We start from the raw sequence: 27,962 nt of genomic DNA, 5'->3' as shown, positions 1-27,962 counted from the left end.
ACATGACACTGGCAGGGTCAAGCATGCATTTCCTAGGTAGCCTGCCTAAGATAAATGGAGGCTCTGCGGGGGGGGGGGGTATGATAAGCATCAACTCTGAATTTCAGACCAAGGCCTGAGTTCCCTTCATTGGACACCAGGGTCTGAGTTCTGGCTCTGCAACATACTGGTCCCTTCCTACCTACCCCTATTTGCAAAATCAGATTAACAATAGCACCCCCACCAAGGTTGCTGGAAAGCAAGGCATTAGCACAAATGGTTTAGACCCACGAGGTGGAGGGGCCACAGGACTCTTAGTTCTTTGGCTGGAGACCTGGAGAAGTAACTTTACTGACTCCTCCCGAGAGCAGAGGCCCTACTTGAAGGAGAAAGATGAGAGCGACGCTGGCTGTTGGCTTCAAAATTAAGTCAGTAAGTGGCTAGACCATCTGCAACCAAGCAGAGCAGGGTAGTCCCTTAAACAGGCAGGGCCAGCTGAGGGTCCCGACGAATGTGGGCCAGCCCCAGGGACCTGGAGAAAAGAACAGACTGGTCTCGCGAGGATGCCTCTTAGGATGTGCCTGGTTCTACCCGGCTCTCCATGGCTCGGCTGGCGTCTCGCTGTCCCTCGGTACCCAAGGACGGATGGAGTAAGTAATTAAGCAGAGGACTAACTTGACCGATGAGTCCCGGGAGTCCCTGGAGATTCCCGGCGTCGCAGAGGCAGCGCTCCCCACCCTAAAAGGCAGCCCCTTCCCTCGAGACCTGAGGTGGGCAACCCGGAGACCACGCCCGCTGCAGGGAGAGAGGAAGCCCAGGTGGCTGGTAAGCTTCGGCTGAAAAGCAACTTTGTACCCTGCGCCTTGGGCGAGAGGCTCCACCTTCCCACGCGGCGGCTGACTCTCCGCCAGGCTGCGCAGTCCGGGTGTCGCCCTGGAAGCCTGCGGTGCCCGAGCCGCGCAGCCCGGCACTCGGGGCTCAGCCGAGAGCCGCAGAGGTGAGCGCAGGGGATCCTGGTGGCGTGGGGCGCTCGGGCAGCGGGGACCCGGGGTTCGGCCCGGCGAGCGCGGGCGCGCAACTCGTGCCGGGCGCGGCGGGACGGTGCGGGCGGGAGCTCCACCTCCCACGTCACGGAGACTCCGGGGCAGAGGCGACCGCTCCGCTTCGGCAGCGCGGGGCAAGGAAGGCGCGAGCGGGCCGGGCGCAGCCGCCGAGACCCCGCCGTCGCCTCCGTAAGTGCCGGCGGCCGCGCGGGCGGGGAGCAGCACCCGGCCGGGGTCCGCCTGTCCGGGCTCCGGGACCCCCACCTCCACCCTCCCCGCCCGCACCCTGCGCCCTTTGCGTCCCTCTCGGGCTGTGCCCGGCCCTCGCGCCGTGCCTGACCCGGCTTCGCGCCCGCAGAACCTGAGGCCCGGGCCCCGCGGCGCCGCAACTTCAACGCGGGAAGTTCCGAGGCCAGCTCGGCGGGAGCAGTTCTAGCTGGTGGGACCCCGGGGGGCAGGGGCGACGCGGGCGCCCGAACGAGGCTCTTTCCTCGCCGTGGCAGGGCCGAGGAGAGCACCCGCAGGAACGGACTCTGCGCTTAAGGTCAAGTTTTCCTGCGGCAGAGCCCGCCTGACCTCGCCTCCCAGCGGCGGGGGCCGCTCGGGTCCAGTGCGTGGCGAACGGGCGCGTGGGGGTGGGCTGCAGTGTAAGTGGACGAGCTCGCTTTCCGGGGAGGGGCGGCCTGGAAAAGGTGTGCACAGTTTATAGTTAGCCCGAGGGGACCAGAAGAGATGTTAGCCCCGGGGCGCCCGCAGCCCTTTCTAATTCTTAGATTGGAAAAGAACGAACCAGAAGTTTAAGGGGGAGCCGGAAGCTTAAGGGGACTGGGGGTCACTACAGTTGGTGTAGACCGCTCTTTCTCATCTTACACTCAGAAAACAAGCCCTTGTTATTAAATCACCACTCAAGCTAGGACGTTCTAGAAACTGACAGCCCATTTTGGCAGCTTCTGTTGCGTGTCTTGAGGAAGTAAGATCTTTTAAAAGTGAATTATTGCAGAGAGCTGTTCTTTTTCTTTTTAAGAGCTGTTCTTATAGTGCACTTTCTGTGCATGCAGTTCTGTGAGAAAAGACCAATTAAGCTGTTGAATTGTCTTTTCCTTGCAGTAGGGGGGTAACAGGGCACTGAATCCCCCAATACCACCCCTATACTGGACTGGGGTAGTAATACCTTTCCTTTTGGGAGGACGTTTATAGTCATTCGGTAAAAGCCACATCTGCCCAGAGGCATGCAGGGATCAGCAGCAGAGTTGGTGCTGAATGATACAGCACCCAATGCTTTCGGGGTAGGCAGTCCCCAAAGTGACTCCGGAAGACCTTTGACCTGTGTGTGTGTGTGTGTGTGTGTGTGTGTGTGTGTGTGTCAGTGTGAGTCAGTGCTGTCTCTCACCCCACCTCATGGAGTCACCGCTGTGGGAGACCTCGTGAGCTGGGGCTTATCCTAGCATTCCAGGTTAAGTGGAGGAGCGCAGGGAGAGCTCATGGGAGGAGAGGGCCAGGGCGGTCTGAGGAGCGTGGGGATACATTCACAAGCAGGGCCAGCAGTGGCCAGGGACAGATGGTGCCAGACAGGGACCAGAGGCACATCGTGTGGATAGATCCTCAGGATAGTTTCATCTCACAAAGTATCAGATTGGGATGAAATGTGAATTCAAAACCTCCCTCCACCCTCTACCTGGGGATTGAATTTGAGGATCTCCAGAAGAAAGAGGGTAGGGGCAGAGGGCCCAAAAGAGAGACTGTACTGATGGCAAGGGGAACACCTAGGAAGAGTAGAGGCTGGCTTTGAAGTGACGAGGAGACTATTTGTGGAGAGTGAGTGTTCCCAGCGATGTCCTCTGTTTGTGCTGCTATTTACAGAAAGGAGAGCTCTGGGGGAGGAGCAAGTTTCAGGAGGAGAGACAAGCTTGGTGTTGTTGGGTCTAAGCAGCTTTCAGGGCTCCAGTGGAAACCCTTCCCAGGTGGCCAGGTGGGGTGGGCTGGTAGCCGGTGCCATCTGAGTTAGGAGTGGAGGGAGGAGGCAAAAATGCCCCTGGCAGAGGACTGGTCGCTGCCCACCTAGGTCAAGCCAGGTGGTCCTTTTTAGGTGAGGTGAGCCTACCCATACCCATATTTAAATGTGAATGGGGTGGCAAAGATGGGAGGAGAAGTTACACAATGCAGATTCCTGGAGCCCCCTCCCTTGGAGTATCAGTTAAAAAAACAATTTTCGATCATATTTTGATACCAGACTCATGTAGCAGGCTGTCAGTGTCTTACAGGAACAATATTTTGAAGCATGTATGACTGTGCAGTTTTGAGTTTTAACTTGGTAGACCACACAAATGTAATGTTTAGGGGAAGCACAGATGGTAAATTGCACAGCAGAGTTTCTGCATGTAGAGAAGGGCCCCGGGGGCGAGACGGCCCTGGTCCTGGGTCTTGGCCCTGTCATAGCTGTACGTATCTTCTGACACAAGTTTTCTGGCCTGTTTTAGTTTCTAGCTCTTTGAAATGGCACTGCACCTGAGGGGTAGGTGCTCACCACCTCCTCCTGGGCAGTGGTAAGGATTACACATATAAGGTGGTTGAAATAGATGACAAATGTTAAGAAATTTTAAAAGTGTATTACAGTAAGACACATTGTCAATAAACTCCCTCAAAATAGTCATGCTAAGTTCAAACACACTCATCCCATCATCTGCTGCTTTCTGAAGCAGTTCTGGAAGCCCTCTTTCATGAGTGTCTGTACAAGGTGTGATCTAGGGGGAAGGGCAAGCTTGTAAAATCACTCCATACTCACCAGATCTGGCCCCAGAGTCAAATTGACCAGGAAAGGTGAAAGTTTTGAGTGGATTCAGGACATTGAGGCAGTTACCACAATGCAACTGAAGACATTCATGAAAGAGAGCTTTGAGAACAATGGGGTCAGTGTGTTCAAAACAAGGAGGTGTATTTGTAAAGGTTTATATAAATAGCAGTGTGTCTGATAGTGTAATTTAAAAATATGCATCAATTACCTTACTTGTTGATCATGCCTCAGTTGCATTGCGCATCTGCAGTGTGTTCATCCACTGTGCTGTCCTTTCCCTGGTGTCCTCCAGTCACAGCATCTGGTCCCTGGAGAATTCTGAGACCAATTCAAGGCCATCAAGCTAGAGTAGCAGGCGCAGGCCAGGCTCCCTCTCACCAGACTCCCAGGCAACGGCTACTTCCACCTCATGTGTTAATTAGCAAGTGCCAGTTGCTGAGTGCCTCACAAGATCAGCTTTATTGAGGGGTGGAGTGTCTGTTTGCCCGAGCGTAGTGAAATGAAGCAGGTAGCATCAGCCTCAGCGCTACCAGATTTTACCCCAGCACTTTCAAGATGTATGTTGGTGTTCATTTGCATTGCTTTGCATGTCATTTTATATGCATTCCCATATGGTGGTGATTTTCCTAGTAGGAGATGAGGGCTGAAGATTCAAGTATAGGAGAGAAAATAAAATCAATTGAGTTGAGTGTGAGTGTGGGGATGTTGGGCTTACTGTGGGCTTTGGGGGTAAAGGATCCTTAGTTACCATTTTGAAAGGGACTGAGGAACCTGATAGCATTTGATTGAACCAGGTCATATCTTAATATGTTGTTGTAGTCAGGGTTTGCAAGGGAATAGATTTAATACAGGACACATTTATAGAATTATTTTATAATGTTCACCCAAAAAAGTGAAATGCAGAAGAGTACAAGCAATCTGTCCACACAGTAGAGATCCAGCTGAGGGCCTGGATCCCATGATAATGTCCTGCATGAGTCCATCTGGAGGCCCAGAGCCCACGACAGTGTCTCATGCCAAGTCTGTCTTAAGGATCTGCATTGGGAAGGCCCAAAGGCCAGCGATGGAAGCTAGAAAGTCTGTGCTGGTAGGGTGAAGGATCTGTGCCAGCAGGCTGAGGGATCTGCCCTGGAGCTGGGAAGCAACGCTCAAGGTAAGGACCCGGGCTCCCTGGAAGAGCACCACAGTCGACCTCAGCTCCAGCGAGGAGGAGCCGCTCCTCCGACAATGAGAACAGCCTCCTCAGAAAATCGTGAGACTAACCAAGCGCATCAGGAAAACCAACCAAATACACTTCTCCAGGAGAACCAAGAGCTCACCGTCTTCCCCTCCCATTCTCCTTTTATGCTGTTAGTGGCTGTCCCTGGGTGGGTCTTCCACACTTATCCATTAGTTAGTGCACCACATATGTCATGAGGCTCGATGTGCTGAATAGAAAATACTGAGAAAGAGGAAAAACAGACTAGAGGGAAACATAAAGGGTCAGAGAATGAAGCAATAATAGAAACAAGAGTCTGCTTTAGGAAGCTGAACTAACAAGAAATGATGAGGGTCAGAATGTAAAGGTTGAATTTCTATTAAGCAGTATGAAATTTTAGAACAACCTTAAGTACAAATGAGTGTAAGCCTTTTTAAAACCAATAAATTCTGCATAATTCAGATTTAGGAAATTTGCCATTGTTTCTTATAAAAATCTTAGGAATGCAGAGTATCAAAAAAAACCCATAAATCTGTTATCTAGAGCACGCAACATGGTCTCTGGGCCAACTGTATCGGTTTCACCTGAGATTTCTCAGAAATGCAGATTCTGGTTGGGTGTGGTTTAATTCCAGCTCCCTGGAAAGCTGAGGCAGGAGAATCACAAGTTCAAACCCAGCTTAAGGTAATATAGTGGCTTAGCAAAATAAAATGTGCCCAAAAAATGTACCAAGATAAAGAAAAGGCTGGGCGCACACTGGTAATCCCAGCACTCAGGAGGCTGAGGCAGGCGGATTGCTGTGAGTTTGAGACCAGCCTTGGCTAATAGTTCAAGACCAGCTTGAATACATAGTCCACCATCACACCACCCATTGTCCACAGATGCTGCTGCAAAGCTGTGTTCCTCCATCGTCCATAAGTGAGTGAGGTTCTTGGGCCTAAGTGGGTGTTTTGGCATTTATCTTTGTTGAATGTCATCATACTAGATCTCAGCGTGGCACCATCTGTTAGGGGCCAGTTTCTGTCAGCTCATCTGTAGGCCAGGCCTCACCTTTGTGTCCCCTGCTGGTGCAGCTTTACTGTTAGAGGCTGTCCTCACGGGCCCCTTTTGCAGTCCTCTGAGGTCACAGCAGAACAGGAGTCAGCAGGCCTGGTGGCCTTTTCACTGGAGCTACTGTTGCCGGAAAGTCCTCCTTTGGTAGTGTGTCTTCACAGGCCTAGCCTGGGACACAATCCCGGTGTCTGTCACCACACAGCCATCGCTGGAGTATGGTCAGTGACTGTGAAGATGACTTCCTGCCCCTTCCACTGCTTAGAACATTGGCTTGGGCTTTTCGTTTTAGTAGTCCTTGTGAAGATGGGTTTCTGCTGGCTTATAGTCAGATTAAGATGCATTCTAAGGTTTAGGAAGCGAATAGTTGTGTCTTGAAATTTCTTTCTGCTTTACACCCTAGAACTCAACTTTAAAGTCTAGATGTGGCTGGGGCTGCGGGGGGGGGGGGGACACAGAGGAGTGTTATCCAGAGACAGAAGGACTGCCTGGGGTTTCAAGCCAGCCTGGGATCCATAGTGAGTTCAAGGCCACACTGAACCGCATAGTAAGACCCTGTCTGGAGAAAGAAATTAAGAAGTCTAGATGTAGCCAGGAAACCCAGGTTATCTAATCTTTTTAAATATAAAACTTGCTAAATGTAAAATCTGTTCATACATGACTCTTAAAGGAGCACAATTAGAGAATTGAACAAAAAGGTGTCCAGGGCAAAAAGCAAAACAACTTTATGATAAGAATGCCGTTAGCTAAATAAATACATAAATAAGAATGTCATTAGCAAGGTCGCTAGCGCATGAAGAAGGGTCTGGCTCACACACCCTTGCATCAGATTCCTTCTCCAGTCCCAGCCCAGCCTCCTACAGGGCAGTTCCCTCAGTAAACCAAGCCACAGGATCCCAAATCCTAGCTTGTTTTCCTCCTCACTATTCTTTTGCTGATGCTGGGAATTGTACCCAGGGTTTTGTGTTTACCTGGCACAATTTGTACCACTAAGCCATACATTAAGTCCCTTACCAGGTCTCTCTTTGGCCAGACCCAAGAATTGAACTAACATAAGGAAGATAACAGAAAAGCATGATATATATATATTTGATACGGGTGTTATGTAACAGGGCAGCTCTCAGAAGGAAGACCCAGGGCCACACTGCACACTAGCTCCTGGATTGGACGGGTTATGGTAAATTAAGAAAATGAGAAAAGCTGAGGGGATTTGGGAGCTTGGTGGGAAGCAGCCTAGAAGCTGAGGGTTAGTACAACAGGGAGGCCTTCAGCTTTCTGGCCACAGTGATCACTGGTGTCACCTGAAAATGTCATCTCCTACTTTTTAAGACACAACAGGAAGTAGAGTGAAGTGACCTGGTCCTCTGTTTTTTAAGTCAAAACAGCAAGCCGTAGTGCCTGAGGGTACAACCTCTTAACTCCTTCTCCAAATGCTCTGTGCTTCTGTCTCTTTCTTTGCTTCTTATTCTCCTTAATCCTCTCCTGTTAGCTTGTTTATTTTTATTTTTTTTACTTTTGGCATAATCTAGTGAAGGGAAACTAGAGGAGGTTGTCCTTTGGGGAAGGGCTTCTTGAACGAGCTTGGACTTGTGCACTCAGCCTGTTTTGCTTCTAAGGGCCTTCCCAGGAGCAAGTTGCTCTGAGACTGCAGTGGGAGATTCAGCCAGGGCCAGGTAAGACTGCCCCCAGCATGGCTCCCACATGGCCTGGTCCCCTCCTCTTCTTCTGCCCCTCTGAACCCTGGCAGCCACACCCTACATTCCACCTGGTGGAGGAGGAGGGGCTGGCTCTGCCCAGCCACCAGCTTCTGCCACCAGCTTCTGCCGGGTTCCCTCTGCCTGTTGCTGGGCTGATACCTGCCCTGCCCCGCCTAATTTAGAGGGATCGGAAGACAGACATGGATGCTAGCAAGCAGAGACAAATGAAGTCGGAAAGACTGGAACATAGAAGAGCATTAATGGAACTGGATGGAGTTTGTGGGGCTGTAAGAAGGGATGTGGAACTGGAGAGGAGAGAAGCGGGAGGAGAAAGAGGCATTTGCATTTGCTAGCTAGTGGTGTGGGTGGCTCAGTGGTACAGTTCTCACCTGCTAAGTGTTAGCTAGAGATTTGCCTTTTCTGAAAAATGGTCTGTTTATGAACAAATTGAAATATAATAACACAACTGGGGATTTTTTTTTTTTTTAATTGCACCACCAAGATACGTAGGAGCTATGTTAATTTTTCTGAGTTCCTTGAGGCAACACGGCGTCTAGTTGTTTCTCCCCAGAAGTGCCTACCTGCCTCCCTGGCACTTGGTGGGCCCAGAGTGCATGCTCATGGATGGGTGGGCAGCGATTGGAGGCGGACAGAACAACGATACATGAGAATATAGGGTGGATGCTCAGAAGAAACAAGGCAAGAACACAGCTCTCAGTGCACCCAAGTCCACAGGGGCGTTATCACCATACCCAGCAGGCAGAAGTAACCCCAGCATCCATGGACCAATGCCCAGATGAGCGAGTCGTGCTGATACACACACAGTACCCTATTATTCAGCCTTAAAAAGGAAGGAAATCTCAGGACGTGTTACAACATGCATGAACCTCGAAGACATTATGTGAAGTGAGATACACCCATCAGACACTGGAGAAGCATTGTATGCCTCCTGCTGTACAGATTCTTAGAATCATCAATCCACAGAATCAGAAAGTAGAACAGTGGTTGCCAAGGCTGTGGGTAGGGGAGAGTACAGAGCCAGTGTTGACTGGGTACAGAGGCTCAGCTGGAAAAGAGTGAAACCTTGTGTGGGTGGGCAGTGCTGATGGTTATACAGCATGCAATTACTGGGTGCCACAGACCTGTGCCCCTAGCAGTGGCCACGGCAGTCAGTGTATGCTGCGCGTGTGAGTGTAAAAGTCCCACAGAACACCACTGATATGCACAATTAATACGTAGTAATACCAGTTTCACATTGTGTATGTTTTTCTACCAGGATAAAATTATGTTTTTTTATCATCAAGTCATAAATATGGAACAGGGAAAGTTATTTTTATAACAAAGAGGTGAAAGTGTAGGTTATAGAAAGAAGGCAGCAATGATGCTAGACTTAAAATTGAGCCACCAAAAATGCATTATGTGGATCCTAAGAAGGGCAGGCAGGGACTTGCCAAGAGTTTTAGCTCTACCCACTCTCCATTATCCCTGTGATTCTCTCAAAAGACAAAGAACTTTTAATTTTGAAAATCCCAAGCCTGAGCTGGGGAGATAGCTCGGTCTAAGTGCCTGCCTGGCAAGTGCAAGGACCCTGGTTCAATCCCTGGCACCACATGCCATGCCGGCCCCGCCCTCAGGCATACTGAGCCTGCCTCCAAGGCTGGTGGTGCACATCTGTAATCCCAGCACACCGGGGAGGCTAAGATAGGAGGATCACTACGAGTCCAAACATCATGGCAAGACCCTGTATCAACAAATAAATTAAAAGAGAAAATTCCAAACCAGCAGGCAAGTCAGAATAGCATTGTGGACCCCTACCCATCAGGTTCTGAGATGTGCGCATGCCCTGGGTGTGGCTTGGACACCCCATCCGAGGCACTGTAAGCAGCACAGCACCCATCAGTGTTACCCCACAGGTTGATGAGTTGCCTTCAACCCTCACCATCTGTGTAGGGGTCTAGTTTCCCACCAGAACATAGCGAGGCAGTAGCCTGCTCACATGTCCCAGAAGCCTGGGAGGAGGCTCATGACTGGCATGAGGCATAAGTGCAGAGCCCTTCCTTTAAATTCTTTTTTTTTTTTTTTTTTTTTTGGCAGAAACGGGAATTGAACTCAGGCCCTCGCACTTGCCAGGGAAGCGCTTATTCCATTGAGCCATCTCCTCGGCCCCCCTTCCTTTAAATTCTGAACCTGTAGGATGAGGGTCAGGATAAAGCAGGAGGGACAGATAGGGGGTGTCACGTGTGGAGGAAGGGCTGGAAGGGAACAGTCATGGCTCAGAATGATGTGCCTTGACTGGAGTAGGTATCTGACCTCTTTTCACATAAATAAGATGGCTCTAGCATCATTTTCTGAAAAATTCCCCCAAACCCCCACGCTGTACAACTCCTGCTGTGTGAGAAGCTCTTGAGAAGACAGCCTGCCTGCGTGGTGAGCTTCAGGAACAGAATGGCCTGGCCCCTCTGTGACTAGAAATTGCACACCTGCCGTTCCAAAGGCTGAAGGGTGCTTAGCCCAGGTGGGGTGGGCCGGCTGCAGGGAGCTGATGGGGTGAGTCTTGCAGGCTGCCTTCAGAGGTTATCACCTGGAGCCTCCAGCTGCCTCCCCATGCAGATGATGAGAAGCTCAGCATGCTGGAGACTTGCTTTGTTTGCACTTGGCTAGATAGAGTTGTACTGTTGCGCAAGTGGACACTTTAGTCTGCTTTAAATTGAAGTTTGATCTTTGGAGTAGTGTGTGTGTGTGTGTGTGTGTTAAGCATTACCCTTTCCTGTGGTTGTCTTCAAAGCACAGGTTGCCTACCATGCAAGGCTCACCTTGCTTTGGTAGCAGGAGCTCAGTGGGTATCTGCCTCTGCTGCTCAGTAGCTTGAGGACGCGGGGGGCTGAGATCCGAGACAGTCTCCTGTCTTTTGTCTGTACTCCCCGATTCTACACCTTAGAGTGCCTCTGGGGGGAGGAGAAGGGGGATGGTGGCAAACTTCCCACCCAAAAGTCAAGCTCCATTTAAAGTATTTCCCCCAGTATCCCATACATCCGTCACTGGCTGTTCCTCTGCAGTGGAAGTGGGGGAGAAAGTCGTCCTAGAGGTGTTTCTGCCAGCAGCAAGATAGCAACTCTCTCAGGCAACAAGAAAGGGAAAGTGGGTGTTGGAAGGCGACTAGGGGATCCCCAGAGGCAGGCAGGCCTGCGGCCCGTGTCTGAACAGTAAAGCCATCTGTTCTTCAGTAGGCTCTGCTATTTCAATATCATGATCCAAGAGAACATTTGAGCCCAGCTTTTACTTCTGAATTCTGTACAACCCAACTGGTCCGTAATCTAGCTTAGGCATGGAGTAGGCAAAACCATTCCTTTGCTTCTGTTCTATTAACTACCTGTTGATAGCAGCTGCTTCATCAAAGCCAGTGCCAGAAGGCATCCTCCCTGGCAGTGCCCTCTGCCTGCAAGCAGACACAAGGACTTCTGATAAGATGCAGTCTCTGCTTTTGAAATTTATAGGATGGCAAAGTTTATCCAAGCACCACGGATTTTTATTTCTTCTACTAGGTCATAAATTTCTCGTATATAAGAACTAAGAGAGGGCCGGTCAAATAGCTCAGTGGATTAAAGCATCTGCAAGCAGGCGCAAGGGTGCTGGGGGTTTGATCCCTGGGCCTGCCATACCGGCCCCCTCACCCCCCTGGGGTGCAGTGAGACTACAATTGAGACTGGACGTGGTGGCACATGCCTGTAATCCCAGCTCTTGGGAGGCTGTGAACAGGCGGATCACTACGAGTCCGATCTAGTCATGAGACCCTGAACACCCTGTGGACCCTTTCCCCCCAAAAAATCTAAAACAAACAAACAAACAAACAAACAAAAAACCCTGAGTAATATGTAGCTTTTAAACCAAAAAACACAGATCGTGCCTAAATGATGAAGTTATGCCAGAGCTGCCAGCCTTGAGTTTTTTTTGTGAGAATGAAAAAGCATATTGACAGCCTGGTGGATAGTTCAGTTGGATCAACAAGCCTGCTTAGGCAACCACAGGGCCTGGGGTTCGTTCTGGCGTGTTGTGCCAGCCCACCCCAGGTGCTTGACTGAGACTGGGCATGGTAGTGCAAGCCTGTAATCCCAGCGCTTGGGGGATTGAAAACAGGAGGATCACTGAGTCCAATCTGTGTAATGAGACCCTGTAGACCCTGTACTAAATACAAAAAAAAAAAAAAAGAAGGAGAAGAAGAATATTGAACTCTTGGGCTGGGTTTCCATCATATTGGCAGAATGCCAAAAATAAATGAATAAGGGCTGGCCAGATAGCTCAGTGACTTAAAGCACCTGCTTAGGCAGATGCAGGGGCCTGGATTCAATCCCGACCTGCCTGCTGGCCCCACCCTGGGGCGTGCTGAGAATGAAATTGGGCGTGGTGGCGCAAGCCTATAATCCTAGTGCTTGGGAGGCTGAAAAACAGGAAGGATCTCTATGATTCATATCTGTATAGTAAAACCCTGTAGACCCTGTACTAAATACATAAAAAAAATTAATACAATTAAATAAATGAATAAGATCGTCTGCTGATGTGAGACCGAGCATGTCTGGTCCATTCGTGAACAACGAGGCCTGGCTTTACTTGGTGCCCTTGACTCACATCTGCTTATCTCTGTTTCCTCTGCCGTGTGGGTGCTGAAGGACCTCACAGACCCTACTTTACATGCAGGTACCTGCACCCTAAGCACTTAATGATAAGTAAAATAAATCAGACGCACAGTCTTAAATAGCACATGGCTTCTGTGAGATACTCAACATATAAATAATTTAAAGAGCAAAATAGATGACAGATAATAGGAAACGGGAATAGATCTTTTGGAAATGGGAAGGGATGGAGAGAGATGGGAAGGAGGGACAAGGAAGATGTAAGAAAAATTAAGATAAGCACATGTACCGTTCCCCCAATAAATGTATGGTAATCATTATGTGCTGAAAATGTGTCCTAATATGAATGAATGAATGAATGAATGAATATACAGAAATCACTCATACCTCCTCAGCTGGCCAAAAAAAAAATTGAGAAATTAATTTTTTTCTTTTTTATTATTATTTTTTAATATTTAGTACAGAGTATGCAGGGTCTCACTACAGATTGGACTCATAATGATCTTTCTGTTTTCAGCCTCCCAAACACTGGTATTACACCCTTGCGCCACCACACCCAGTCTCATTCACCGGTCTCATTTGCTGTCTCAGCGCATCCCCGGGGGCAGGGCTGTCAAAACAAGCCGAGGATGAACCCCAGGCCCCTGGGTCTGCCTAAGCAGGTGCTTTAATCCGCTGAGCTATCTGGCCGGCCTGAGAAATTAATTTTGACCAGGATAAAATCTGGTGTTAGCTATATAATATCAAATTAAATTCTGCCAGTGATTTCTTGGAAGAAAGCAAAAATCCATACTTCAGGTAGAAAAAATTTCTTTATTTCTAATACAATAAAGATGTATTTAACAATAGATGATATAGATGTTTTGCCTTCATTTTTATACTTTATAAAAATAAATCCCAGATATGCTGCTCACATTTCAAATGTAGAACATAAAATGTAAAATCTGTTTCAGTTTGCTATCGTAACCTAAACTGCAGGAGAAGGACCGAGAAGGGGAAGCTGACAAGAGGAGAACCGGTGTAGGTGTAGCCCCATTGAGTGAGAGGAAGCTTCCTCACAAGGGGGAGAGCGGGGCTTCAGGTCACTGAGGCTGAGCGCCACTGTCACTGCCCTGAGGGGCCTTGTGTGTTCACCCTTGCGTGGAAACCTCAGTGCTGCTTTGTAGGGTACCCTGCTTTCTTAGGGTTGACTTTGCCAAACAGCCGTCAAAAGTGAGTCCCTGAAGCTTTTGCAAATCCTAGAGAACTGATGCTAAGAGATTTTGATCTTGGGGAAGAAGTTGATAGCTTCCACAATCCAGAGCACAGCAAACACTTCTGCAGTTCTACCTGCAGTGGATTATGTGCTCCCTTGAGTGTTGTTTAAGGAATTTCCTTGTCGATCACTCCAAAACTATTGAGCATTCTGAGAAAGAAAACCGCTCTAAAGGTTAACCAAAATAACCATCTTCTTTTCACTCAAAGTCTGACACAGTTGTGTGACTACATAATTCTAAAACTCCAGGAATCATTTTGAAACTGAAGTAAAGACTGTAACAAAAAAAGAATGCTAACAAATAGCGAAAAACTAAGTACAGTTAAAGTGTCAGGATGAAGACAGGGACTGACGAGCCAATTGAAAAAATTAAAACTAACAGCACATTGACTCTTGCACTTGGACAGGAAATCCCTCCGCCTCTAGAGGTCAGCTCTTCTGTTCTCCTCCAGCATTTTCCTGGAAACAGGGGTGTCTGTTGGTCAGGAACAGTGTAGCACCACAGGAGATGGATGTCAGGGGAGCAAAGGAAACTACTTCTATGTTTGTAGCGGATCACCAGCTTGGCTCCTGAGCTCTGCCTCCTGTTAGGCGGCATCAAGTTCTTAAAGGAGTGTGACCCCCTTCTGCAAACTGTGCATGCCCACGTGGGCTTCTTGGGAGAATCTAATGCCTGATGATCTGGGGTGAAGCCAACAACAGAATGCTAGTGCTGAGGAGTGTAATTATCGTGTATCACAAAGCTGCACTGAAATAAATAAAATTTTGAAATCCTACTCTCCGTAATCCATGGAAAAATTACCTTCCATGACACCAGTCCCACGCAGGAGCTTTGGGTTCTATCAATGGGCCTGCCATGGGGGCCCGCCCCCGGGGCTTGCTGAGAGGGCAATTGAGACTGGGCGTGGAGGCATGCGCTGTAATCTCAGCTCTTGGGAGGCTGTAAACAGGTGGATCACTGCGAGTAGGATCTAGTAGTGAGATCCTGAACACCCTGTAGACCCTTCCCTAAAAAATAAAAATATAAAAATAAAAAACAGTCCCTGAAGCCAAAACATTGGGGACTGACTTCACCTAGTGCTGTGGGATACTAAAGCCACTGTTCCGTGTGACACACACGATAAAGATTTCCAAGTTCAGTAACCTCCTGGGGTCCCTTGGGTTTTCAATAGCAGAGCCCAGACTGTGGCTTAAGGCGTCTGCCTCTGTCCCATTGAGCAGTTGCGCCAAGCCAGATATGGATGTCCTTGATGGAACTGGGTAGCACAGCGGGAGACAGAGCCCCTGGCGAGCAGTGAGTAAAGCCTTGGAGGACCTTATGTCCACATAATAACCAAGGATAGAGAGATGACTGCTTATGTCAAGAGCTCAGAAGGAAACAAGCATGTGTCAGAAGAAATTTGGGAAGGATGGTCAGAGGTCACCTGAGGAAAGCCTTATCGTCTTTAAACAACTGAAGGCCCAAGAGGCCAGAATTTAGGAAAAAAGTGTTTTCAATTCAAACCTAGTGAGTGCAGAGTTCAGAGTTTGCAAGGTTACAATGTGATCTGTGGCCTAAGGCTGGTGTTTCACAGAGCTACATGAGAAAAAAGAAGAGAGTAAAATGAACTTGTAGAGGAAGACAGGCCTGGGAAGTGCCGGTCTTTCTGGTCATGGAGGGTTTCTGATTTTATTCTAAGTGAGGCCAAATCCCAGTGAAAGGTTTTACACATGGAAGTGGACTAGGGAAGGAGAATGTTCTGACTTATGTGTTGAACATCACTTTGACTACAGCACAGAGAAAGAGAGGTCAGTTCAGAGGCCAAGAGCTGGCTTGAATTAGAGTGGAAAGGAGTGGGAGCATCTAAAATGGGTATAGAAAGAACCAGAAGAGTTCTACTATGGTCTGAAGTTGTGATTAATAGTGAAGGCTCTGAAATAGAGCCATAGTTAAAAATGCCAGCTCCTCTACCACTAGCTAGATGCTCTACGGTAAATTATATGTTTTCTGTGACTCAGTCTCTCAGTCTGATAAACATGGATAATGATAGTATTTACCACCCAGATTTACTGAACAGATTAAGATTAAGTAAATTCTTGCCACTAGGAAGATACAGACATGTGTCCATGGACCCTGGCAGCATGAAAACTTCGGCCAGTGCAGTGTCAATGGTGGAGAGCAAGGAGCCAGCCTGGACCGGCTGCCACCCACAGGGGCCTGAAGGAGGGGGTTGGTGCTCCTTCCCCCGTTTGGCCCCTAGGTGGGAAGCTGTTGGACAAGCACATTATCTGAATGAGTACCCCAGAATCCAGCAGTGGCAGCTTAATTGCCAGTTCAGTGATCGTGAGCACAGGGCCTTTAGGAGGTGATTATCCATGAATGTGGAGCCAAGCCGTGATAAATGGAGCTAATGACCTTATAAAAGAGGTGTGGGGGAGCTGCTTCCACTCTTCATCCTTGTGCTCTGCACCAAGCGGGAACGTGGCAGCCAGGCGCCATCTTGGAAGCAGAGTGTGGGCCCGTACCAGACCCAGATGTGCGCTTTCATCTTGGATTTTCCAGCCCTGTGAGACATTTCTGTTGCTTATAATGTAAGAGGAGAAACATGGTCCCAGCATATTCCAAGAATGGGGTTACATGGTGGGCAGGTAGCTATAGAGAAGGAGGAATTATGACTCAGTTACCTTTAAAGTTCTTTTAAGTGTTAGGATGTTACTTGTATGCTTCTTTTACTTACAGGCATTATATTTTATGAATTAAACATCAATGGGAAAAATTACTTTCGTGTTTTTGGGTTTTTTTCCTATTGGAAGGCATGTTTACCTCTGTTAGAAAATTGTTTACTCTCTAAGAATTTACACACGGGTTTAGGGTAGGGCTCACTCCAGGTGTATTGTGAGATGAAAGAAACATAGGACAGTCCCTACAGTGAGACTTCCAAAAGAAACCGGAAGAGAAAACAGGTGTGTTTATTAAAAACAGTGTGGAAGAACACAGTGTCATTGCCAGGGGATGGTCACTGGTGAGCTTCATTTTCTTCTACAAATTTTTGTGACACCCTGATTTTTATAAAATAAAAGCGCTTTTTATCAATGAATGAAAGCCCTCTCTCTTTTCCTTATAGAATGTAGCCTTCTGTTACTTGCTTGTATTATTAATCTAGTCATGGCTTGCTCGTGTTTTGTGTAGTTGCTGGTTACCCCATCTCACTGTGATAACTATTTACCTTTGCTCTCTTTCCTGTAGAACAATGGAGATGTAAGGTCAAGAAACTTGTCTTTCTACCCTTTGCATAACTCTTGAGGTACTGTGGGGGTGTTGAGGAAATGTCTCTGGGCTGAGTCATCCTCCTACCTAAGGCCTTTAGTCCAAAGTTCCCTCCTGGCTTGGGTGAGGGATCAAGGGGAGAATGGGTGACTTCGTGAACTCAAGGTGCCTCCTGCCCAATCAGGGTCCATGGTGAGCAGGGTGGGTGGGTGTGTGGGGGGGCGTGTTTAGTGAGTTTCAAGTTACTTTTCTCAAATGCTGATTCTTGTGTAAGACTTTAGAAAGAAGCAAAGTTGACATTTCCAAATGAATAAGCTCTTCATATCCTGTTTTTCAAGCTGTCCCATAATAAAATAAAATTTAAGAATTTTAAGACTGCTCTTGAAAGGAGTAGACACTGCAGAGAAATTTCACCAAGAAAAAAAACTTTTACAATAACTGGTAATTCTCAGACAGCCTAAATTGTGTCACAGATAACCACAAGAAGAAGTGACTCGGTAAGTCGCTGGTGACAGCTTATGAGACAAAGATCACTGAGGGTAGTCTTTGAAAAGGAGCTTGCTTCCCCTTCTGCCAGCTGTCTCCAGGGGCTGGAAGCCGGACGGATTTCCTCACTGGCCCAGTGTCTGGCCCAGTCTCTGGCTGCCAGCACGGCTGGGACTCCGTCACCCGGCTCCACACCAAGCTTGCCCTCCTCGTAAGTCCTCTGCTGGCTGGGTGGACGCTCTCAGGACTGATACATGGGACGTTTGGGACGTTCACTTCTCTTTCTACTTTAGTCCAGTTTGATAAGGCACAGGACGAGGAAAAGTGGTCAAGGGCTAAACAGGCCAAAAATATGAAGAATTTTTTCTTTATATTCCGAGAAGCAGGGCTGCATGGGGGTCTCTGTGACAAGACTCTCTGAGTTCAAATTCCAGGGAGAACACTCCACATATGTGGAACGTTATACAGTTTTGTTTTGGGGTTTTTTTTAGTTTTCTTTTTTTTTGTGCAGGGTCTCACTACACAGCCCACATTAGTAGTGATCCTCCTGATTTCTGCCTCCCAAGTGCTTTCGTTACACAGTTTTTAATTACTCATGCACCTCAGATTCCCTTCTCATAAAAGAGGAATTTTGCTAGTGCTTACCTCTGAGTTATTACATGTGGAATAATTAAGACAGTGTCCCTAGTAGCTCCTCTTTCTTTTTTTTTTTTTTTTTGGTGGAACTGGGGATTGAACTCAGGCCCTTACAAGTAGCTCCTCTTTAATGAATGAATCTACATTAATAATAAGCTATAAAGAGCATGGGATGGAGCAGTCAAGCAGTAACTGTAAAATACTAAATTTATGTTGAGATTCTTGGGGGAAGCAGGAGGAAGTTTGAAAAATAGACAAGCAAGATAATTTATTTATTTATTTTTTGCGGAACCAGGGATTGAACTCAGGACCTTGTGTTTTCCAGGCAAGCACTTAAGCCACTGAGCTATCTCCCTGGCCAGCAGGTCAGTTTAAATGATAGAGCGCTTGCCCAGCATGCATGAGGCCTTGATTTCAGTCTCCAGTAACACACACACACACACACACACACACATACACAAGTAAAAGGCAGTAACCCATAGGTGTGGGTAGGACTTGTTGCTGAGTACGAGTCATCTGAGAATGGTGGGGTTAGGGATGAGGGAGGCACAGCTGGCCTTCCCCAGGTGGGCACAGTCTGGACTGGACCATTTTACCCAGGGAAGGCAGAGATGTGCAGGGCTGAGTCCCTGCCTGAGGTCCAGGTTCTAGACAGGCCTCCCCAGAACTGAGTGCAGCAGGTCTTCCGTGGGCTGACGGCCCCACAGCGTGGCCAGGACAGGTCTGAGTGCAGCCTCCTCTTTTCCTGCTCATACCTGAGGGGAGGTCTTGGCCCTCAGAAGCTTTGTCTTTCTTTCCTGTCGCTTCCTACTCAGATCAGAAGCAAGGGCAGTCACTGTTCCTTAATGCCGCCTGCCCCAGTCTGTCCCAAGTATCCTTATCTTTGAGAAGTAGATGCAGCGAGCCAGGTCTAGTGTACCGAGAGCCCCAAGAGTGGAGTCAGATAAGCGAGACTGAAAAATAAGCTGCTTAGATATGCTGAGCCCTGGTCCTCCTATAGCCAGGGCTCATGCGTTCCATTCCTAACTCAAAAACAGAAAGCTGAGGGGCCGGGGAGATGGCTCAGTGGAATAAGCGCTTCCCTGGCAAGCGCAAGGGCCTGAGTTCAATCCCTGGTTCCACAAAGCAAAACAAACTCCTAGTTTAGGAAAAGCACACTGGAACAGTGCTGATGGCTGTGGCCTTTTGGCCCTGAACTGGAGGCACGATGCCTCGGGGAAGCAAGGGCCGAGGGTGGACTGGGGAAGGCTTTCTGCTGCATTCGGGTTGGGGCTGCAGTGAGCAGAGTTTTTGATTGAATTAATCGTAGACCTTATTTCACCTGAGCCGTGGCCACCAAAGCTTGCTCTCATTTTTTTTTTTTTTTTCTTCAGTTGTCTTCATCTCGAGATATTTGTATCTAGATGGCAGTAAACCCTCATATTTGCTTCCTCATCTACTGGAGCAGGAAGGAGGCGCATCCCCTCCTCCCAAGGGAAGTTTGCTAGTAATGCAGCTGTGAGAGCACAGTCCCTGGGAGGGCAGGGGCAGCCCGGTCCCAGGAGCGCAGCCAGCTGGATCTGCGGGCTCCTGCTGGCTCAGGAGTCCGCGGGTCTCTGCCCAGGAGGCGGGGGCGGGGCCATGGGCTGGCTCCGCCCCGCCCCCCGCCCTGCCAAGTGCTGGGAAGGTGCCACCCTGGGTGCTCCCTGTCCTAGGGAAAGCCCCAGCTAAAGCAAAGCTGGGAATTTTGGACTTCCCCCTTCCAGCCGGATGACAGATGATAGAAAGCGGTGCTTTTTCAGTTAAAGGACTTTCTGGCGGTGGTAAGCAGGTGGAGGGTGCTATTTTTGTCTTGGAACAGGGTAGCACTGCAGAACGGCCCCCTCTCAGAGTTTAGCAAAGGCTGAGTCCAGAAGAGGCACAGATAACCTGGGTAGGAAGGAGTGGTTCCAAATGGCAGGGGCAGGCGCGGGAGAGTGCGGAGGCCGGGGAGCCGGCCCTTGTCTCTTTCTGCAAGGGCCAGGGTGTCAGTTAAATGACTTGTTGCTCAGGGGGACTTTGTAAACATTTTTAGAAATGTAAGATCTTTTTATTTTACTGGGGGAGAGGGGCTGTTAACTAATGCCGATTAGACATTCCTCCAATCAGTAAAAGAAACAAAAATTTACTTCGGGTAAGAAAGTAAACTCCAATTTGAGCCCTTTGTGTAAGCTGTTTCCTATTTACGCCTGCTTTAACAGGAGTAAGACCGCGCACACCTGTGGGGGTTGGCTGGGCTTTCCCTCGTCACACTCCCTAATTCCACATGTGCGCCCAGTCTTCTGGAACCTCCCCTGGTGACGACCTTGAATCGTGCTCCCAGATCCTGTTCTGGCAGCCACGGGGAGGTCACTCTGCGGTTGCCCCAGGCTGCGTCCCAGCTCAATGCTCTGGCCTTACACGGTCTGGACTCACCTTCCACACTTACTTGCCAGCACGTTTCTCACCAGCACTCACCTCTTACCAAGCTTGAAGGGGACCATTGAGTTGGCTGTGGCTATCTCTCTTTGGACGGTCCCCAGGCGCTCAGCCTGGAGTGGTCCTGAACCGGGCACACGTTGTCTCCTCCTTTCCTGTGCTTCTGTCTGTACGCGGTAGACCATCCACTTAAAACTCCAGAGTAAGCTCTGTTTTCCTCCTCACACCCAGCCTAACAGAGCACCTCTGAAGTCCTCGCGTCTGTGCTTCCTGTACCGCCCCCACTGTCGGGTCCAGACGGGGATCTCCTGGCCGAGGGGTTCCAGCCAGCTCAGGGTTCCTGGTCTCCTTCTGGGGCTCAGCTTTCTGCTCTTCCCAGATGCATTCCATAGTTCTGTCCACTAGAGCCCAAGATCAAGATTCCCACCCCTAGTTACAAAGCTATGGAAAACCAACCCATGAAGGACAAGGCAACATGTTGCCACTCCAAGGTCAAAATTAAATACAGTTAACACAGGCTGGCACAAGCTACTCCCACTCTGCATATTCCAATTTCCTTATTACTGAGTTCTTGCAAAGGCAATAACTTTGTTCATCTCTTTGTTCATCTTTCTGCTGGGCATGTGGTAGATGTCCAATACATTTTGGATAAATTGATTTTCTCTTATCAATTAATATTCCTCAGTTAATATTTACTGTCTTTTTTTTTCCTCTGACAGAATGAAGATATTCAAATGGTTTTTTAAATACATCCTCCAGCAGAAAGTTTTCCTCCTGTTTTTAACCCTATGGCTCTTCTCCTTGTTAAAGCTTCTAAATGTGGGAAGGTTCCTCTTTCCTCAGAGAAGCATTTACCTGGTGGAGTACTCCTTAAGCACCTCGCCTTTCGTAAGAAACAGGTACAGCCACGTTAAGGATGAAGTCAGGTATGAAGTTAACTGTTCTGGGATCTATGAGCAGGAGCCCTTGGAAGTCGGCAAGAGTCTGGAGATCCGGAAACGGGATATCATTGACCTGGAGGATGATGACGTGGTGGCCATGACCAGTGATTGTGACATTTATCGGGCTCTAAGAAGATACCCTCAGAAGCTCGTGTCACAGGAAGAAAAGAGTTTCCCAATAGCTTATTCTCTGGTTGTCCATAAAGACGCGATTATGGTCGAAAGGCTCATCCACGCTATATACAACCAGCACAATATCTACTGCATTCATTATGACTTGAAGTCACCCGATCCTTTCAAAGTGGCCATGAACAACTTAGCTAAGTGCTTTTCTAATATTTTCATTGCTTCCAAGTTAGAGGCAGTGGAGTATGCCCACATTTCCAGACTCCAAGCTGACTTAAATTGCTTATCAGACCTTCTGAGGTCTTTGGTTCCCTGGAAATACGTCATCAACCTATGTGGGCAAGATTTTCCTCTGAAGTCAAACTTTGAATTAGTGTCAGAGTTGAAGAAACTCAATGGGGCAAACATGCTAGAGTCAGTGAAACCCCCTAACAGTAAGATGGAAAGATTTACTTATCACCATGAGCTCAGACGAGTGCCTTATGAATATGTGAAGCTACCAGTAAGGACAAACATCTCCAAGGAAGCACCCCCTCACAACATTGAGATATTTGTGGGCAGCGCCTATTTTGTTTTGAGCCGGACATTTATACAATATTTGTTTAACAGCTCCCTCACCGAAGACTTTCTTGCCTGGTCTAGGGATACTTACTCTCCTGATGAGCACTTCTGGGCTACTTTAATCAGGGTACCAGGAATACCTGGGGGGATTTCCAGGTCAGCCCAGGATGTGTCCGACCTCCAGAGTAAGACCCGCCTTGTCAAATGGAATTACTACGAGGGCTTTTTCTATCCCAGTTGTACTGGTACTCATCTTCGAAGCGTGTGTATCTATGGAGCTGCGGAATTAAGGTGGCTTATGAAGGATGGACATTGGTTTGCTAATAAATTTGATTCGAGAGTGGATCCTGTCTTGATTAAGTGCTTGGCAGAAAAGCTTGAAGAACAACAGAGAGAGTGGATTGCTTTGTCTTCAGAAAGATCATTTATTGATAAGAACCCCTCAATTACATCTTCCTAGTAAAATGACAATGGAAATATGAGGATATCTAGCATGTGGGAGTTAATATAGAAGCGTTTACTGCGCCACATTCAGTACCATCTGAACTTAATCTCATAGTTTGAAAGACATCTGAAATTCTGTGCACTGAAGAAAGCCATCTAAGACTTCCACGAGCTTGGAGCTGGTTGGGACTTTTAATATCTTATTTTTGCTTGTAATCTCACTGAGGTAAATCAGAGCTCTTATATATTTAGTCAGTTATCAAATATTTATTGAGCACCTACTGTGCACCAGGCACTTTTTTAGAAAACATTCAGGAATTAAATCTAAGTTGTAATGAATTGCACAATGCCCTCAGGAGGCCATGCATTACCTCATCGCGCGGTGATCTCAGTATCTGTGTGGATTCTGCTAAAGATGCGGAGTATGTGCTTAACCTGTAAACTGCCCATTCAGAACAGTGTGTGGGGACAGTGCTGAGCACTCCACTCATCTCTTCGTTCAGCCCTGTAGAACTCTCTTAACTACTAAAATCCCAGGAAGAGCGACTCCACTACCTCAGCGAAGCTCAAAGAATTGTCCAGTTGCCTGCTTGCCAAAGCTTAATTCACCGGTTGGTGCCTCACTTGTACAATGCAGGGTTGCGAGGGCTGTGTGGATGTGGAACTTACTGAACGGGATGGCAGGGAAAGTGGCAGGTTGGCGGGGATGGGGCCTGGGGCAGATGTGCCCAGGGAGGAAGAGTTGATTCAGTTTATTCCTTTGTTAAACAAAGGAGTTTTTTTCAGCTTTTGCACCCTGTCACACATTGGTGTCATGACAGGCTTCTGTAACTCACCTATTTCTTTCAAACTCATTTACTGATGAAAAATAAGCAGTGATGAAAGTTCAGAGCATCACACATCAGAACCTTAAACCTGTGTCTCCTGTGTTATAGGGCAGCATGCTAGGCAAAGCTGGAGTATGTCCTATGAATGAATGCCACTTACGGAACAGTCTCGTCACTAACTTGTCTGGGAAAGGTGGTGTGGACCATGACCAAATTCTGCGTTGATCACTATATTCATTGCAAATGTTTTCTTTGCTGACATTTACCTAAGTGTAATGCAAATTTAAAATGACAGAAGCACTAAGTTCACTGTGGTCCTATTCACAACTTCAGTTCAAAGAGAAAAAGAAATTTTTCTAAGGACATAGCAAAAATATTTATTAATGCTATATTGTGAAACCTACACTATACATATATATAACATATATGTACAAATAAAATACACTATAAGTAATATAGTACTACTAATATATGTTAGCATATATACATGTTAATATATGTATCAATGACTCTATACAGTAATGTATACTATGTATGTATATATGCACACTAATATATACCATACTATAGACTATATTTTATAGAGTCACATATTTATATATAAATATTATATTATGTTTTGGGGGGTACCAGGAGTCAAACTCAGGACCTCGTGCTTGCCAGGCAGGCACTGTGCTGCACAGCTATAGCCAAGCCCTGTATTATGATTTTACTTACACACACATGTGCGTGCACACACACACACATGCAGGCACATGGTGATTATACTGTGCTGGAATAGGGTTCTGAATATAGGCTATAATATACTATTGTCACTAGTCTTTTGGGAAATTGTAGAACTCTTGAAAAGATGTCTTGTTTTGAAGTCAGCCTCAGGAACTTAAAGAATTACTCATTAGTCCATGCCAAAATGAGACTATTTTGGAAGACTTAAAAGTATCTAAGTTTTTTTAAAAAATATTCTCTTCTACATGTAAAATGCACTTGCTTGTTTAAAAAGCTCATGGCACTAACTGCCAAGTGGTAGCCCTTGTCTCGCTCATCCTTTTCTCTTTCTCTTTAACTTGGTTTTTTATTCCCCTTAAGTTACTTCCTACCAAGCCCCCAGCGTTAGCACACGCTCCCCTTCCAAGAGTGAGGGCAGCGGCCATGCACTGATGTTTGCTGTGTGAGCTTCCGGCCGAGCTAGGTTCCCGTGGTCTCTGTGAGCCCCAGGCCTGTCTTTGTCATAGCTCTTGGGTGTCTTTCCTGGCTTCCTCACAAGCCCTGTGTTTCTGTGTGCAAATTGGCTACAAAAGCTTGTGAAGTAGTTCAACAGTGAGGGCACATTTGAAATACCAGACTGACTACAGTGTCAGGCAGACACTGCCAGCTCCATGGTGAGGCTGCGTTAACCTTTCTGAGGGAAATTCCGTAGAGCAGAAGCCACAGTTGCAGAGTTAACTTCTGTCACTAACTCTGGAGCTGAGAAAAGCACCATTTTCCACACTTGGGGTCTCTATTGAACACAGTAGCATTAGCAGGTTGGTCCAATGGCTTAACTTGGGACCTAGGGCAGAAATACTTTGACTACCCTGTGGGATGTGAAACACAGGGTAAATCTGTTGACATCTTACTTTTTATGGCTTTGGCCCTCAGAGTAGATGTAAATGCTGAGGAACAAGTGTCAGCCTCCTGGTCCAGTGTCCTTCCTGCTGCTGAGAAATGATTTAGTCCCCAGTTTATCGAGTAGTATTCAGGTTGTTCATCACTGTAATATGACATCAAGTGGAAGAGGAGGGGACACAGGTGACCGTGTCTTCTCTCCCCTCTGACACAGCTCCCTGGGCTCAGTGCTTTCCATTCAGGGAGCATATCAAGCCGTGGTCACCTGCCTCGAGGACCCTGCAGTTGCCCCACATGCCTTCAAGCCTCGTTTCTTCCCTAAAACCTTGCAGTATGATTCCTTCCTGTCCAGAAATGTTCTGCACTTTGTGTTATAGCATTATTCTTTGTACAGTATTTATTGGATCTAGACTCCCTTAGTTAAGCGATGAGACCAGGACCTTGAAGTCTATAAATTATATGTGGGTATTTGATAATATTGGTAGTAGAAGAGCTACCAAAATGTGCCTCTGTTCTGTGAGCAATCTACTGTAATACGTGTATAAAGATCAGTGTTGTTTTTTTGCCTGTTTTAAATGAAATATATATATGTAAAACTGAAGGGTTTTGGTTTTTTTGGTTTTTTTGTTTTTGCCTTTTCTAGAATGTAAAGGTATGAGTGCAAGAGTAAGCGAGCAAGAGATTTCTTTTTGGGAATGTAAAGTGAGTGTGTTCTGATGTCACTATTATCATTTGTATTAATGATAATAAAATAAAATGAAAATTTTGATTTTTTCAAATATTTTAATCAAACGGTCTCTAAATCTTCTGTTTTTGTTGTTTGCCATTTTAGAAATAAATATCCCATTTTATTCAGTTTTAAATACATGGATGATTCATTTTTGTATTATGTTGCTAGTACAAGTTAATTTTCTGGTATTATAAAATAAAATATGCTCCCCCAAGCCAGCCCCCTGGAATTCATGAGCGGCTGTGTTGGGTCCCTGCAGAGATTCTTTGTGGCTTTTGCCAGTAGTGAGGGACTGAGTTAATCTTACCTCACTGTAAAAGAAATTCAGTGTGCATTACATGGAGAATACTGGCATAGCAGCATAAATAGCTTAATTTGAAAAAGTCTCAAAATCTTCCAGGGTTTGTTCACTGGATTACTTGATGGAAGTTTGTTCTCAGTAGGTTGAGTAGAGCTCAATTCTCTTGATTGCTAGAAAATTTTAAAAATTTCTCCCTTAGAAGGATTCCTGCCTTGATTTTAAGGCCTCGCCCCACTGGAACCCACCTCTTCCAGTAGTCTCTGGTCTTTCTGATGGCCAAACACCTTTTCTTTCCTTTATTTTACTATTATTTTTTTAACTTAAATTGGTACAGGGTCTCACTAAGAAGCTCGGACTCATAGTGATCCTTTTGTCTCAGCCTCCTCAGCGCTGGGATTACAGGCCTGCGCCATCATGCTGGGGTTTACGTGGCTGGCTACGAGGCACGACCAGGGTGGGGCTGGCTCAGTCCGCGATTCAGGGGTTCCAACCCAGGCATTTGCCACGTGGACGCGTAGACCACTGAACTATCTCTCTGGCCCCCAAATACCCTTTCTAAAGCCTTGCCAGTCACCTGCCTACCAACCATGCAGTGCAAAGAATATGCATGCCATGCCCACAAGTCAAGTCCTTCTCAGAGTAGGATCATTTTAGGAATCTTCCACATAATAAAATTTAATGTTCTACTCAGCCCAAAATTAATTCTAGCTGTTACCAAACTGAGCAAGCTTGCAAAGCCACAGTAATTTCGGGAAGCATTTGAACTACTTGGCAGTGGTGATGGTGGTGGTTGGGTACACAACACATGAAATAAAGACCTATAGCAGGAATTATATTTTTTTTTTCATTCTTTATGGGTGTTCACAAATCCACATCTCAGTTGAGATAAATGCCTTCTACCTTCATGACACTGATTATAAGGAAAAGGAGAAGGCCAGAGAGATAGCTCATTGGACTAAGCACCTGTTTAGGTAAGCTCAGGGACCAGGGTTCAATCCCTGGTACCATATGCTGCGCCAGCCCCACCCTCCAGGCATGCTGTGCCAGCAATGGATGGAGTCTGGGCATGGTGGGGGCAAGGCTGTAATCCCAGCGCTGGGGAAGCTGAAGACAGGCGGATCACTGTGAGTCCAAGCTGTGTATTGAGACTCTGTACTAAATACATTGAAAAAAAGGAAAGGGGGGGTGGATGAGAAGATGGTCATGGATTTGTTCCCACTGCCAGAAGGGCATGCATGTGTTGGGGCACTGTGGTTTGAATTTTCCTCCAGAGGCAAGCACAGAACAGGAACCCATCCTGAAGTCACTCTCCTGACCCAGCCATGGACTTCCCCATGGGCTCACCTCGGGTGGAATCATCCAGAAGACCAGAGAAGCATCTGAAGAAAATCATGGTCAGAAGCCTAGGAAATTGACGTTTTGTTGCCATGGTTATTGCTTCCTATAAGATAATAAAGGAAATGTAATTTAATTTCTTTTTTTTTCTTTTTTTAAAAAATGTTTTTATTGAGAAACAGCAATGAGACAATTTCACAACCTATTACTAGCACATTTTCAATAATTAATACATTCCATATTGTTGTCTTAGTGGTTATTCATTGTACAAGATGCAAACATGATATCCTGTCTCAAGTACTATTAGAACAAACCTCTCTATTCATTGAATTAAGAGAATGGAGACGTATATCTATCCTATTTTGAATATACAGATACAAAATGGCCATTCATTTGTATCCCTCCCCTTTTTTTTGTTAGTTTTGTCAGAGAAGGGCATTCCATTGACATTTAAATATTAAATTTAATTTCTGTTTAATTTATAATCTACTATCCTGACCAAATCATAGGCTCAGAATGCTTTTTTTTTTTTTTTTTCCAGAGAATGATCTACAGGGTATTCAGGGTCTCACTTCTATATCGGACTTATAGTGAGCCGCCGGTTTACAGCCTCCCAAGTGCTGGGATTACAGGCATGTGCCACCAC

At 47.0% G+C, this 27,962-nt stretch overlaps 1 protein-coding gene across 2 annotated transcripts; it reads left to right on the top strand.

Moving 5' to 3' along the window:
* Window positions 1–76: 76 nt before the first annotated feature.
* Window positions 77–23,206, top strand: Gcnt4 (glucosaminyl (N-acetyl) transferase 4, core 2). 2 transcript variants are annotated; one of them, XM_004643499.2, is made up of 2 exons: window positions 77–976; window positions 21,166–23,206. In XM_004643499.2, the coding sequence occupies exon 2, from the start codon at window positions 21,167–21,169 to the stop codon at window positions 22,532–22,534; it is 1,368 nt and encodes a 455-aa protein (XP_004643556.1). In that variant the 5' UTR covers window positions 77–976; window position 21,166; the 3' UTR covers window positions 22,535–23,206. The 2 variants fall into 2 exon arrangements, with proteins under 2 accessions (XP_004643556.1, XP_023559400.1); XM_023703632.1 differs by lacking the exon at window positions 77–976 and adding an exon at window positions 19,742–19,812.
* The last annotated feature ends 4,756 nt before the right edge of the window (window positions 23,207–27,962 follow it).

This window comes from Octodon degus, unplaced genomic scaffold (assembly GCF_000260255.1).
Source record: "Octodon degus isolate 3935 unplaced genomic scaffold, OctDeg1.0 scaffold00177, whole genome shotgun sequence".
NCBI lineage: Eukaryota > Metazoa > Chordata > Mammalia > Rodentia > Octodontidae > Octodon > Octodon degus.
The sequence above is the reverse complement of the archived record's forward strand: the minus strand, read 5'-3'. Positions and strand labels throughout refer to the sequence as shown.

Bases quoted from the DNA above. Each gene is read 5' to 3' on its own strand.
- Gcnt4 (XM_004643499.2), top strand. From the start codon at position 21,167: ATGAAGATATTCAAATGGTTTTTTAAATACATCCTCCAGCAGAAAGTT.